General features: G+C 44.3%; 2 protein-coding genes across 5 annotated transcripts; both read left to right on the forward strand.

Moving 5' to 3' along the window:
* The first annotated feature begins 128 nt into the window (after positions 1-128).
* On the forward strand, positions 129-11,232 carry MTCP1 (mature T cell proliferation 1). 3 transcript variants are annotated; one of them, XM_090059354.1, is made up of 4 exons: positions 129-5,739; positions 5,844-6,010; positions 6,184-6,235; positions 11,094-11,232. In XM_090059354.1, the coding sequence occupies exons 1-3, from the start codon at positions 5,628-5,630 to the stop codon at positions 6,229-6,231; spliced, it is 327 nt and encodes a 108-aa protein (XP_089915480.1). In that variant the 5' UTR covers positions 129-5,627; the 3' UTR covers positions 6,232-6,235; positions 11,094-11,232. The 3 variants fall into 3 exon arrangements, with proteins under 3 accessions (XP_089915480.1, XP_089915479.1, XP_089915478.1); XM_090059353.1 differs by lacking the exon at positions 11,094-11,232 and adding an exon at positions 7,919-7,986; XM_090059352.1 differs by lacking the exon at positions 11,094-11,232 and adding an exon at positions 6,317-6,455 and having other exon boundaries at positions 132-5,739.
* Positions 6,186-13,008, forward strand: CMC4 (C-X9-C motif containing 4). 2 transcript variants are annotated; one of them, XM_090059357.1, is made up of 3 exons: positions 6,186-6,235; positions 7,919-7,986; positions 11,094-13,008. In XM_090059357.1, exons 2-3 carry the CDS (start codon positions 7,929-7,931, stop codon positions 11,261-11,263), a joined length of 228 nt encoding a protein of 75 aa, XP_089915483.1. In that variant the 5' UTR covers positions 6,186-6,235; positions 7,919-7,928; the 3' UTR covers positions 11,264-13,008. The 2 variants fall into 2 exon arrangements, with proteins under 2 accessions (XP_089915483.1, XP_089915481.1); XM_090059355.1 differs by lacking the exon at positions 6,186-6,235 and adding an exon at positions 6,353-6,491.
* Positions 13,009-14,018: the final 1,010 nt, after the last annotated feature.

The raw sequence follows: 14,018 nt of genomic DNA on the forward strand, positions 1-14,018 counted from the left end.
CAACCTGCCCTTACTGTGGGGGGCGGGGCGGGCCGGGGGCCCTGGGGCGGGGCGGGGGGCGGGCGGGCAGGGCCTACAGCGGTGCCCGTGGCGGTGGCTGTCCCTGGCCGGGGCCGAGGTAGGTCGTTAGGCGGGCAGGGGCGTCTCCCGGCCGGGCCGCACGGGGCCGCCAGCGCCTCAGTGAGGGCGGGTGGGAGCCGCCTACTGCACAGTGCCAGGGCCGGGCGGGGGCCATGGAGACCGCCCCGCAGCCCCGGCCCGGCCGCGCTGTCGGAGGGGTTGGCGGGGCCCGGGGGAAGCTCCGTGAAGCCCCCGAGTCCGTCTTGCTGCCCCGGCGGAAGCGGCGGCAGTGTTTCCAGGCCTCGGGCGGGGAAGGTTGTGGCCGACATGCCCGGCGCCGTCGTCCGCTCCCGCCCGGGCCTGGGGACCGACGCGCCCGGAGCAGTGGCACGGCTGCCCTCCCCCACTCCGGGGCGACCTCCAGGGTCTCCTCTATATCTCGAGAGACCCACCCCTGCCGCCGAGTCTCTGCTGCCCAGGCTGGGAGGGAGCCACAGGCACCAGCCGCTGGGGCCAGATAAGGGACCCCGGTGCCTGCACCTGCTCCCAGGAGCTGTTGTCACTGTCCCTGGCCTTGGCTGAGCCCAGCCCTGGCAGGGGCAGCTGCGGGGCTCCCAGCCCGGAGAGCTGCGGCAGGAGGGGGACTGTCACCTGCTTTGGCCTGAAAGTTGGCCCTAGAGGCCCCTGAGGGGTCTGCTCACATTAGGGTGGTGTTAGCGGGGTGGGGGGCACCCTGCAGCTTGGTCGCTGCTGCTGCCTACCCCCCTGACCCACCCTGGAAATGCTGCACCTGCCCCTGAGGTTTATAAATCACTAGTGAGGCAGAATCTGCCATCACCCTTGGGAAACCATTCCTTTTCTGCAGTTGCCTTCCCTGTAGGAAGTGTGGGGCCTTGTTTCTCACCTGAATTGGTTGGGCATCACCTTTCAGCCTCTGGATCTTGACCTGTGTTTCATTTCTAGATGGTTGAGCCTGTTGTGGAAGTGTGGCTTCTTGTGTAGAGGCTTCACAGATAGGTGCCCTGGAACTTCCTCTATCCCTCTGATAACCTTAACTAGACTGATTTCCTTGGTTCTTTACCTAGAAGGTGTCTCTCCAGCCTTTTAGTCGTTCTTATGGTGCTTCTCCCGTTTTACCAACTTCCTCCTTGAGCTGTGGACACCAGAGCTGGATGCCATGTTTCAGTGGTGGCCTCACCAAGTGCCAAATGCAGGGGAAATAAAACCTCTTTACCCCCTGTGAGATTCCTACGTGTATACATCCAAAGTTTACATTAAGCGTTTTGGCCACTGTCATTCTTAGGGCTCGTGTGCAGTTGATTGTTCATCATGACCTCCTTGTCTTTTCAGAGACGCTCTTTCCCTGAAGAGAGATTGCTGTGCTGAAACATGGCCTATGATTTTGTTCCTAGGTGTATTGCCTCTACCTTTGCCCATGTAAAAACATGTATTGTTTGCTGGCGTACAGCTTGCTAAGTGAACCCGATCTCTATGCCTGTGACGTGTCCTGTCGATTCATTACCTCTTCCAGTCCTTGCTTTATCTGCAAATTCTTGTCAGCCATGAGTTTGTTTTCTTCCAGATCACTGAATTAAAATGTTAAATAGGATAGGACTAAGAGCCAATCTTTGCAGGATCCCACTAGAAACACACATTGTTGATTATTCCTATTTACAGTTTTATTTTTGAGACCTGTTACTTGGCCAGTTTTTAATTTATTTGATATGTGCCATATGAATAAGGTGTTTTAGTTTCTTAATCAAATGTCACATAGCACTAAGTTAAATGCCATATAGATGTCTGTGTTACATCTGCAATACTATTTCACCGAACAGTTTTAATCTAAAAAAAGTTATCAAACTAGTTTGATGGGATCTTTTCCATGAACCGACATTATTTGGCATTAATTATATTTCCCTCTTTTGGTTCTTCATTAATCAAGCTTCATATTAACTATCCCACTATTTTGCTCAAGATCAATATTACACTGATGACCCTATAACTACTTGGGTTTCCTCCTTTACCCTTAGCTATCTTCCAGTTCTCTGGAACTCCCTCAGGAGTCTAAGATGTGTTAAAAATCAGTGTTAATGGTCCAGGAGCTGCTGGGTGCTAGAAAGTATGGGAAACCTGGCTACTTAACTAGGTGGCTGAATGGCATCTGAACTCTTCAAAATTTAACCTGACCCTTCTTTGAAATATAACATATTGCAGTTAGCAAATACAAAACCTTTTTAGCAGGGTAAATTACACAGAACCCCATTACTTCAGCTCCAAGTAAGATCTGAGATGAAGCTAGAACAAATTTTCAGCTTTTATCTTTGTGAATTATTTATTGTATCAGTCTTTAAAAGTGAATAGATTATAAGTCTGACACAAAATCCCATCCTCCTCTTAACCGACTTTATGCACTTGTATTGCTTCCTTCAGAAATTCACTAAGGTCAGGCCTTAAACTTTTGAGGCCTGATACTTACCTTGACTGAATACCTATAGCTGTTGCTGGTACCAGAGGAAACGGAGGGGGGCTCTCAGCCTCAAAAAAATCAGGTTCCTAAACAGTTTACTGTCTTCAGAAAACATACAGATTAGGGAATGGAATGAATAATGATCAAATGATCCAGTAATATGCAAAGTTCAGGCTGGATCATGATTCTCTCTACAATTTGGAACAATATGGGAGCTAACTGATACCAGGTAGAGGATAAACAATGGTACTGATATGATGATAAGTAATGTCCTTTTAGCTTTTGTTATTTCCAGGCTGTTTTATTGCTTTCTTAATTAGCAAAAATAATTTTGATTGTTTTTCCCTTCTAACTTATTTTCAAGCTTTTGGGTGCAAAGCTCTTTTTCAAGTCACGTCCGTATTTCTCTTGTGTTTCCTTTAATTTTTAAAAAGAGCTGTTTCTCCAAGACTAAAGCTGGCACTAAGTAGGCATCTATATGGCAGTCTCAGATGAGAGGGCAAGGTCAGAGTGGGTCATGAAAGAACTCACTAGTAGAGTTCAGAACAGGATTGGGAAACTTGGCTAGAATGGGAAGTAGAACCATGGACAGCTGCTGCCCGTGTCCTGCAGTACTTGCTGTGCTTAAATAAGATAGTGAAGGGTATCAGATAATATTATCTATCTCCACCAAGATGCATACTATATATATAAAAGTCCTGATTTTCCTGTGCTGTGATCTGGTTAGATCCTGCTCAAAGGGACTGAGCCAAGGTAATACTTAAGTGAGAGCCATCCAAGGAAAACCTAGCTGCTATCGGTGGTATTGGCAATTCAGTAGGTGGAACTTTTCCCTCTGAGTCAGTGCTGAACTGGTACTGTGTTGTATTCTTGGGAACCTCTGTGATAGAAGGGCTTGTCTTTTGAACAGGATATGAAACCAATTTCTTGAGCACTTCTGGTCACAAGGGGGCTCATGGAGCTTTTCAAAAAGTAGGGTAGTATACTGGCCAAACTCCGACTCTGGTAATTACATTCTGCCAATTTGCATTGTGCCATTGTGCTACATTTCGCTGTTGGACAAAGTGATCCCTACACGTTTTGCTTTTTTACCAGCTGGATCCCAAGATGTTTTACAAGCTTCGTCACAGTGAATGGTGCTATAGAAACATCACCTTTTCCTTTGCAGATCATTCCTAGCAGCCTCATGTTTTTAATTAATTCACTATTGCATTCCTCCTGAGTGCCAACTATCTGATTGCTGGTCTGTCATTTGAATATTTCTGGCATATAGGATACAATGGAAGTGTATTTTCCCTTTATGTGACATTGAAATCATTAACAGTGTTTTTTTCCCTCCCTGACCTCTCCTACTCTTTATCTTGTACCTTGATTTTATTACTCATATGCCACACTTGCTTTGTAACTCCGCAAGTTTTCTGGAGGAGATTATTGTATTTCACTGGACTAGGAACATTGTTTCAGGTCCCTATTTGGAAGACCTCATATTAACTAGTATTTAAACAACCCTGTTCCTCTACTTTAAATGTAGACAAAGACTACCTTTAGTCTTCATCCTGGGTCATTTTGATCATGTGTTCTTTATTTTCTAAAGTATCTAGATCAATTCTAAAAGATTTTTTGCCGTTAATTTTATAACCATTTAGCATTCAACCAATCTTCAATGCACAGATAGTATACACTTACTCACATAATAGCTGTTCTTTCCCCCAATATTTTGCCGCCAAAACTAGGGTGAAGTCATTATATGCATCCTAGAACAAGCCTGAGAAGGTATTGGTGCTAAATGAAAGTTGTAATTCTGTGCTCAGATACCCATCTGTCCATCCTCATCTTGTACGATCTGACCCGTGGAGCGGAACTAATATACCACGTGATGTCAGTTTCTCACTTAATTCTTCAGCAAATACTGTCTTTTCAGAGAAATGCCTTTTGAATCTGTTTCTTTAGAAATGCGGGTGCAGCCATCACAGAGGGGTATGCTCTTTTTCAGATGGGGCGGGGGCCGGGGGGGGGGGACGACTGACAGTGACACAAATGCAGTTCTCACATGAGTAAATAGAGTAGACTGTCACTCACAACCTAATAGGAAAAGCCACTTAAGGATTTAGAATTCCTTTGCCCTTACTGAGATCAAAGACCTGTAATTAGAGGCTGAGAGCTCACATACAAAGTAGTAAAATCAACTGATAAGCTTGCATGTGAATGGAAAATTATCACGGCCTTTAAAAGAGATTAGCTGAGGGAACAAAAGGCAGCACCACAAGGATCAAATACGACGACATCAAACTTGGAGAGTCTTATGTTTCAGCAACGGACTTTATTTTGGGGATAACTTTTGATTCTCAGTTAATTTCATCTGTTGATTCCCCCCCCCCCCCCCGTTGCTTTTAGGAGCTAGAGCAGTGATTCTAAACCAGGGTGCTGGGGCTACCTTTAGATCCTTTCAAGGTTGTTGCAGTCTGCCACACAATGTTAGCATTGCTAGGTGTGCAGATACGATTCATAAGATAAACCTGGAGATTTCAAAGAAGAATCCATAGTGTTAAAAACATTTCTGATCTGCTGTGGTCTTTTTGAGTTCTTTGCAACTGAATTGCTCTATTTATTTCCGTAGTTGAAAAATGAGTAAAAACTAAGCTGGCATTTTTCAGGGGGTGCCTTGAGTTTAAGAACCACTGAGCGAGAGCATAATTGGCCCCTGAAGTCTTGTTTTAAGGCATTTTTATAAATAACCTTTTTTTAACAGATTGTTTCTTAGTGAGAACTATTAATGGAATAAGCAAAGCAGTTCCTGAGGAATTTTACTGGTGTTCGTATTATACCCCTTGTCCTAATGGATTCCCAAGTGCCTTACAAATAGCATATAGCATGTTTACCCCAAAGTGCTAGGTTCTTGCAGTGGCATAGTGGGAGATATTGTAGTACGTAGCAACTCATTTCTAAGCCAGATGCCCCATGGCAGTGCTGCTGAGCCGAGGGAGCTTTCAGGCCTAACATTTGCTCCATGAATTTATTCAGAGTTGAGGTTGAGGAGACCATGCATGTGCCCTGCGTGTTGATGCATGTCTAGCAGCAGCATCATAACACAAGTGAGGGAATGGCAGAAGGAGGGGATGCCGGTGCTCCGCCCATCCGTCTGTGGGTGCGACGGGTAGGCGTTTACTGCGATGAACGCCGAAAAACATGGCTTGTGGCTGTGGCAGAGGCAAGTGTCTTTCAAGCTTCCCAGTGACCGTACCTTTGTTGTGGTAGATGCCATTACTGGACTGCTAATAACTGCCCGCTTTTGTTTTGTGTACTTTCCCCTAGGAAGAGGGTACGCTGAGGGCCCGTATCCGAAGAGTTCAGGTTCCCCTGGGTGAGGCACTGCGGCCCAGCCAGCTCCCCCCATCCCAGCTGCCTCATATGTGGCAGCTGTCCCTGAGTGAGCAGTACAGGGATAGTAACTCTCGCATTTGGGAGATAGAGCACCATCTAATGGTAAGGATGGTGGCAAAACTGAAAGCTTAATCATTCAAGTTTGGGAAGTGATATGAGGTTCTTAAGGGAAGATGCTAGGACAAGGGAAAGTGTTCTTATAAACATTTCATTGCACTGTATTACTCTTGGTTACAGTGGTTTATATGCATTGAACTTTTCCTGGTTGGTTCCAGATTGGGGGAGTTGAAGAGCTGCTGCTTAGACTTATGCCTGGTGATTAATCTGGTAAGTATTTGAGATTTCCATTCTTTCTTACTCTTCCTCCCCGTGTGTGCTAGTTCTTTAATATTGATTTTTGTCTTTCAGGAGTGGTTACTCTAGGAAGATGCTCTTGTATGTTTTATACAATATATGGTTCTCCCATCACTGAACTGCAGCCACCTCTGAGGTGGAAGCTGTTTAACAACATACAGCAACACCACACAAGATCTTAGAACAGGCAGTGAAGAAGAAGATTGTGGAACTACAGGGGGAGCTTTAGGTAGGCAGAATGCAATTCCCTCAGCTGGAGTTTGGCCAGGATGTTGGGGATAATGCCCCAGTTGCTTTGAACCGTGCAATAGGCTAATTTATGACCATGAGTGGTAAGAAGTGTGCCTTGATATCATACTTGGGAAGCAGCACCTCTAGCAGCACACCATCCCCTAGTCCTGTAGAGGCTTGTTGACTAAGCTCTGGCTCAGAAGGAAAATTGAGGCCCCCAGTGCTACTTTCCACAGCATCTGTGTTTTCCATGGATGTGGTCTCTCAAACTAATAAATCTGACCCAGCTCTGCTTCTTTTTTGATCTCTAGGAAGATTAGGACTCAAGGGGTCTTGCTGCAGAAAGGTCACATTGGGTGTCTAAAATCCTGCCTGAAAGGGGTTGGAGGAGTGGTTTGGTCTTTTGGTGGGGGAGGGGTGGGGGGGGGGTTGGTAGATAGCTTTCATCTCCAAGATTTTTTATAAAAATTATGTTGTTCTTACAGGACCTACACAAACTGCTTTTATTTTTTAAATTCCTTCTCCAGATCCAGTGGTAGGACAAATACTAGCTGTGTAGACCATCCCAGAAATGATAGTACTTAAAGAAATGTATTAGCATAATAGGGTCTAAAAGCAATGAACTATTTTAAAAAACAGGCACATTTATTAGATTTGTGGGGTCCAACTTTTTTGGCAGGTGTGCTACAAGGTAAGCCCTGCACCCTCTCTGAGTGCCACTCTGATCCCCTTTCCCTGCCTGCTGTGCTTTCTGCCGTGTACTCCGTGCCTGATCTGTTGCTTGGCTTTCTGCTTTGTGCCTGATCTGACCCTGTGTTCCCTCCCCAGTCTGCTGTGTGCCACACATACTGGTGGCTCATGCCATTTATAGCATCTGTGTCACTGGTTAGCCACTTCTGCATTAGAATCTGCCTTCAGAATCTGATTGGGCATGTATTCAGTATTTTCAAAATGTTGGGAAACCTTCCTCCATCCCTCCCCCAAAAAGAAAATAAAAACCCTACTCCTAGTTCTGATCAGTTAAAAAAAAAAAAGAAAAGATATTCATGTTCTACAAGATTAAATCTTCCAGATCTCATTGTCCCCTTTTCCTTCCTTGACTAATGTTAGGCATTCACAATGATACTCCAGTACTGAAAGCATGTTTAAAATATTATTACTCCCTGGGCATATGAGGGACAGGAGTGCTGTGAAGAGACTGTGCTGAGATTGTGAGGGTGAAGGATTCTTTGTGTATCTCTGCAGTGGCTACGAGGCTTGCAATAGACTGGCTCTGAACTGAGGCCCATCCAGCTGTCTACAGTGGTATACAGGCAGGGAAAAGAAGCTCCAGAGAGTCCTAGACTCAGACAGTAACTTGCCCACTCTATAGAGAAAGCCTTAGGCCCCTACTCTTTCTACAGTAACATTTTCCTATCATTTTAGTTCTCTGGAAATGCCCCAGAAGGATCCTTGCCAGAAACAAGCCTGTGAAATACAGAAATGCTTGCAAGGTACCATGTGTAATTTTGTCCTTTTGATTAATTTTGTCATTTTTTCCCCCTTTTTTAAAAAAAATGTAACCCCATTTTTTTTTCTTACTAAGATGGAGAAATCAAAAAAGAATACCATGATCTAGCTGAAAATGAAATGTAGTTAAGATATTAACTTTGAATACCTTTTAGTACATTTGATTTTACGTATGGAGATGCCGTAAATTGAAAACAGTGTTTATAACAATAGGTTCTCCACATGTGAAGGTAACTATATAAAGTGGAGATAGAAAGAACACATGATGTGGTAGTATGAGCTTGTCTTAGCATGAGTTTGGGATGGATGTATTACTCTCACAAAGCACAAAAAAAGCCCATTGACTTGCTAAAAGACCTTGATGAGAACAAATAAATTATTCTTCCTGTGCCTGGATGGCTGGTAACAAGAAAAGACCTTAATCTATGGCCATTCAAGTTATCCTTATGAAGAATGTTCTGAGCTTGTATTGGAAAAAAAACAAGCATGTATTAAGGTCTGTCTCCACTGTGATTAAGTTTGCTTTACTATGTGCTTCAGGAATGTCAGAGTGCCACTACTGAAAAAAAATCTGGCCCAGCCTGGTAGTGGTTACCTTGTAGCTACAGTTGGAAGGTAAATTAAGGGTGTCTGTACTGAATGAAGAACTTGGTTCTGTCAACTATGAGTCTGCTTTTGTAGGTGAGTCTTAGGGTGGAGATTCAAGTACAGGGATGGTTTTGCAGTTCCTGCTACTTTTCATTAGCTGCAAAACTAATGTTCCAAGTCTCTTAAGGTTAGGTTGAGGCTATGCTGGAGATGATACTGACTTTTAGTGGTTATTCAAAAAACACTGGCAATAAAAAATCTCATTCTCACTGGTAGAAGGTGTAGGCAAAAGCAGAGAATCAAAACCAGTAAGAGTCCAGTCAGTGCTCGGTTTGTGGTAGGTGTTTGTCAGACTGTCCCTCATGTTGTGAAAGTTGTGAAGAGTAGCAGTGCCTGAGGCAACAAAACCATTCAGGTACCCTTAACCTCCACTTAATTAGATTTTCAAACCCACATGTGTTCCAGGTACTTTATGTGTACATAACTGTTTCACTGTCTCCCTCTTGGCTTTGTTGAGGGGCTATGTGGCCATGTCCAGAAGTCTCTTGGTGTTAACAGTTGCCGTAAAGTACTGTTTGACTCCCTAGCTGCCATAAGTATAATTTTCACAGCGCTGCTTGAGGCATTCCAAACTGCCAGTCCTTGGCGTGGTGTACAAATCTGGTCAAATGGGGGATTTGACACACTCTTCATGCTAGGTGAAAATGGGTTAAGAGGCAAGTCCAAAATCTATGGTTGCTTGTATTACGTAGAAATAGCTGTAGAGCGTACAGTAAAAGCAGCAGTAAAATGTGTCACTGGTGGAGCATCTTGGAAATCCAGATGAAGACATGGGGATATTTAACTTTCTTCCCAATGAACAGTTGCAGAGGACCACAGGCTGACATCCTTCCCTTATAGGGAGGTTGTTTACCAGCAGGTGCTACTGAGCTGTAGGTATTTTGAGCTTATTGGGACTCACTGGTCTTCTTGCTTTCCCAAAGCCTGAGAGAGCCATAGATATGAACAAGAACAAACTGGGCAAGACCCCTTCTAGAGAAGCTGGAAGGGATGCTCCCTCATAAAAGGATACATCAGAGAACTGGTCTCATCTTGTCAGTTCGCCTTGTGACAAGAGTGGTGAGGAGATGACTGCCCTCATCAGCTGGGAGGGTTACCTTGGCAACATTCGGTAGTTTCAAGTGGTACAAAATGCAGAAGCATCTCCATGCCCCTCTACCTCCTCACTGGTTACTTCTGTTCTTTGTATTATATTTTGCTTATAAACCCAGTCCAGGAATTCATACCACAGAGGTCATACATGAGTGGCTTGCTTTTGTACCAGAAAGTTTTTGAGGAGTTATTTTGGACTCTCCAATGTTGACCTTGTCTCTCCCATACTGGGTCACTGTTTTTTCTTTTTAGGTTTTAAAAACCTTTTATCACTGGCTACCTCAGATCTTTGAAGGCAGATGAAAGGAACCCTGAGGGGTCACTGAGTCCCCTGGCCTGGTATGCCTCCTGCAAGTAGGAAAGTTGTTAGAGTAGTAGCATCAGTGTCCCACTGATGGCAAGATCTGCTTAGTTATGCAGGGAATTGCGACACAGTTTTCAATGATGTGGGCAGCCTGCCTTGTAAAGTACAATGGGATGTTACAGTATTAAACAGCTGTGCTGCCAAGGTATGTAAAGAGAAAAGGTGGCATTGGATAAACTTCTGCTGAGGTTGTGATTGCTCAACACAGGGGCATTATGGCTTCCATGAAAGCCACAGCTGGCAATATTTCTTGTAGTCTGAGATCCGGCAAACTGGAAAGGAAGTAGAGGTCCACGTGCCTGCACATAGGTACTGCATATGATCCAAGAGCTGTATCTGTGCTTGAACAAAGAAGGTAGGTAACCACTAGGCACCTTGGATCTTATTGATGGTGCTCTGAGAAAAGCTTTCACGTGGGGTGAGCAGGACTTCTTGCTGGAGAGTGCTGAGACTGGGTCCCTTTCAGAGTTTTCAAAGTGGCTTTTTTGAACTAATTTGACTGAAACAAGCCAAGCATCTCTTCACTTGTGTCATAGTCTCTCTCTCTGATGTTTATGATGTTTATGCTGACAGCATTTACAGATGATGCTCCAAAGGAATGTGGAAAAGGCTCATGGGTCAAAATGTCCAAGTGCAAGGCCAGCAAAAGGGAGCAGGGAGGAGGGGCAGGCTTATGCTAATAAATGTGAAGTTCTCCAGCTACTTGTATAAGTGATAAATACAACACTAAGGGACAGCATGTATAATCATCTGTATTTCCCTTCTCTGAAGCAAGCTATTTTCACCTTCTCTTTTTACATATGACCAAGCAGTATTGACTGTGGCAGAACAGGTGTGGGAACCATGTGGGGAAACAGCCACAAGATAACGTAGCTCAGAAGCAGCAATCCACAGGGAGAAAGAACTTAATGACTGGGTGAGATGGCCCCCATATGGGTGGTTTGTGGCGTAGGGTAGGATCAGCATCTCCCTTCTCTTATTTTTCAGCCAACAACTATGTGGCATCTAAATGCGAGGCTGTGCTCCAAGAGATGCGAAGGTGCTGCGCCCGTTACCCCAAAGGCAGATCCATCTGCTGTTCAGGGTTTGAGAAAGAGGAAAGAGAGGGGGAGAAATTGAAAGTGGCTTCAGATGGAATTCACACAGCACAGCAGTGAAAAACTGCAGCTCCATCTCTGGCAGGCTATGGTGCATGGTCCTGCGAGTGACAAATACAAATAAACCTTCCAAGCTAAATGATGTTTGTTGAGGCTGGAGTGGAAGCTACTTCAAGGAATACAGCTGATCATGCTTTCTCCAGATTTATAAGGAAATAAGAGCCAGCCACAGAATAAAACATGCTGTGCAGAAACAAGTAAAATGCAATATGCCATAGCTTATTTAAAAGGTTCTCCACCTTCTGGACCAATGTATCAACTGTGTTATTTTAGAGAGCATTGTATGTGTGTGAAAACTGATTATTTTTATGCTTAATATACTGTATTCCATCATCAAAGAGAGAATGAAATCTAAACCGCAGCCAGGGTTTTGCCATCAGATGTACGCAAAATAACTTCAAAAGCATTGGTTAAATGTGCTGCATAAAACAAGTCCATCTTCAAGCAGAAAAAAAAAAGGCTGGATAGTAGTGTCTAGAGGACAATTACTTTTTTTTTTTAGGTGATTTAAGGTCAAGTATGGGAATCAGATCTGGGTTTTCTTCCTAGATCTGACATGATCCCTGCATGTGCCCGTAAGTCACTTCACCTATGTGCCTCAATGCCCGCATTATTAAAAGGGATGTTAATTACTTTTTGGATCACATTGCACAACTTTGCATGACAGTAAGGATGTTGCAGAAACATGTTATTTCAGGGATTGTCACAAGACTAGGGATTTTTTTTAAAAAAGCAATAGTCACTTTATAGAAAACAGGAGAGTTGGTAGAACGTGGATTGTAGATAGTTGAGTGTAAAACACATTATCACTGAACAAATGCCTCTTAAGCAGTGCAATATGCAATGAATTGCAGTGACTGCAGAACCCCTCTTCCCCAAATTCCATCATACAGTCCAATAAAGGATTTGGGTAGAACTGGGGTGCATAAATCCAAAAATTAGAATGCTACATCAAATCAGGAGCCCTTCTGTTTGACAGTAAAGTTCCTGGGCACTAGAGTTCTGCTTCTGTGCATGCCCAGAAATGTCTAAATCTGAGCCACTCAATGTCTGTCTCCCACCCATGCTTGTTCAGAAGCTGGGGACTAAGCACTTCTTCATCTGAGCCTCGGTAGGGTTTTGATTCAATAGTTAGCACAGCTAATACTGACAGGTTTGGGATCCCTATAACGTGCAGTTTGGGGCACTTACTTTTAAGATATGGCAGAAAGACAGCTGTGCCCACTTTTTATACATCCTCATGTTGAAGGTTGTTGGGCAGGAGGTGGGGCACCCAGGTGTAGCGTAAAGGGTTCAAGCCCACATCTCCCACTGCCCAGGGGAGTCATTAACTACAAGGTTCTTGATTATTCTGGGTGAGCGTATTGGTATTCTCCACTCCTCCTGTTGGAGCTGGGCCACCGTGCAGCAAAGAATTCAAGGCTGTTAAGTATCATTGCTGCTCTGAGGCACCTGCTGCTCCACTTTTGCTGTACAGAAAGCCTAAGCATTTAACTCAGGGTTTTGGATTCCTCTGTTGAGGCCTAGCACCTAAAAGTGAGGGTGTAGCAGCATCCTGCTTGCAGGCACCCAAGTGCTGCGATCCAGTATGACTTGAATATGAAATCTAAGTTATATATGACCTGTTTATTGTTCTTTCTACTTGTGGATATAACACGGGTGTATCAAAGCGTGAAAAAGGCAGATCTCTTTGTATTCACTACAAACAATGCCACAATACAAAATAAATTCCTGGAGCAAGCCAAGCCCTTGTTTTAAGCATTCTTTGTTTAGATTAGAATACAACGGTAGCTTATGACGACAGCAGGTTGGGGCACCTTCACAATTCAGAATTGAACACCAGTTTTTAATGGAAGCTCTTTGGTGATGTTATAGCCAGAGCTTGTGATTAGAATCAATGCTCAACTGCTCACAGCAGAAATCCAGTTCAAGTTTTCTGTTTTTGGTCAAGAACAGGAGAAATGATGTAATCAAGTAGCATTGAACCCGCTCGCTGCAGACTCGTATCTGTTCTGTTTCCCAGTCGGAGGACAGAAGCAGTGTGCGCAGTTGTCTGAAATGCTTTTACAGGTAGGACCCTGCTTGCATTATGCCTGCTACAAAGTCTTCAGGACAAGTCACTTTCTCTTGTGCCCCCTTCTGTTTGTTCTCCAGGGCATTGTGCAGTAACTGTTTAGTGGGGATGCTCTGAGCAAGCTTACAGAGGGGTCCCTGATTTCTTATCTTGGAGGCAAACATGTCTTGGGGAAGACAGAACCTTTGGCACTGTCTGCCTGAATGAGGATCAACATGAAGGTAGATAGGTGACAAGATTTGTTAAGGCAATGAACCTTTAATGTCCAGATCTACCCAGCCAGAGAGAAACGTCTGCATTCAAAGGACTTCCTTAGGTGGCTGTATGGAACTCTCAGACTGCCATACTTCCAGAGGGAAGCCAGCTGACATTTGTTAGGAGCTTGGGGATGGAGCAGAAGATATTTGGAAGAACTCCCTCTACCAGTTAGTGAGAGCGTTAAATCCCCCACACAATTGTCTAGTGACTGGAACCTGCAACAGAGCAGTGTTGTGTGGAAGGCCAATTGAACTAGTTACATTTAGCGCACAGATGAGGACTCCATGTTCAGCCCTCAATAGATATTCACTCCTACTTATGTCTCTCTCACCCACTACAGACCCTCCAAAAACACTGCTGTTCCTTAGCTGCTCTCCCTTAGGTTACTAGTGACAGAGCATCTGCAGTGTAGGGCATGGAAAA

Source organism: Crocodylus siamensis, chromosome 8 (genome assembly GCF_052110815.1).
Source record: "Crocodylus siamensis isolate JL-2025a chromosome 8, ASM5211081v1, whole genome shotgun sequence".
Classification (NCBI taxonomy): domain Eukaryota; kingdom Metazoa; phylum Chordata; order Crocodylia; family Crocodylidae; genus Crocodylus; species Crocodylus siamensis.

Excerpts from the sequence above, each read along its gene's own strand:
- MTCP1 (XM_090059354.1), top strand. The coding sequence starts at position 5,628 with ATGGCAGAAGGAGGGGATGCCGGTGCTCCGCCCATCCGTCTGTGGGTG. Across the intron at positions 5,740-5,843 it reads TGTGGCTGTGGCAGAGGCAA|AGGGTACGCTGAGGGCCCGT; the intron begins GTGTCTTTCAAG and ends TCCCCTAGGAAG. Across the intron at positions 6,011-6,183 it reads AGATAGAGCACCATCTAATG|ATTGGGGGAGTTGAAGAGCT; the intron begins GTAAGGATGGTG and ends GGTTGGTTCCAG.
- CMC4 (XM_090059357.1), top strand. The coding sequence starts at position 7,929 with ATGCCCCAGAAGGATCCTTGCCAGAAACAAGCCTGTGAAATACAGAAA. Across the intron at positions 7,987-11,093 it reads AATACAGAAATGCTTGCAAG|CCAACAACTATGTGGCATCT; the intron begins GTACCATGTGTA and ends CTTATTTTTCAG.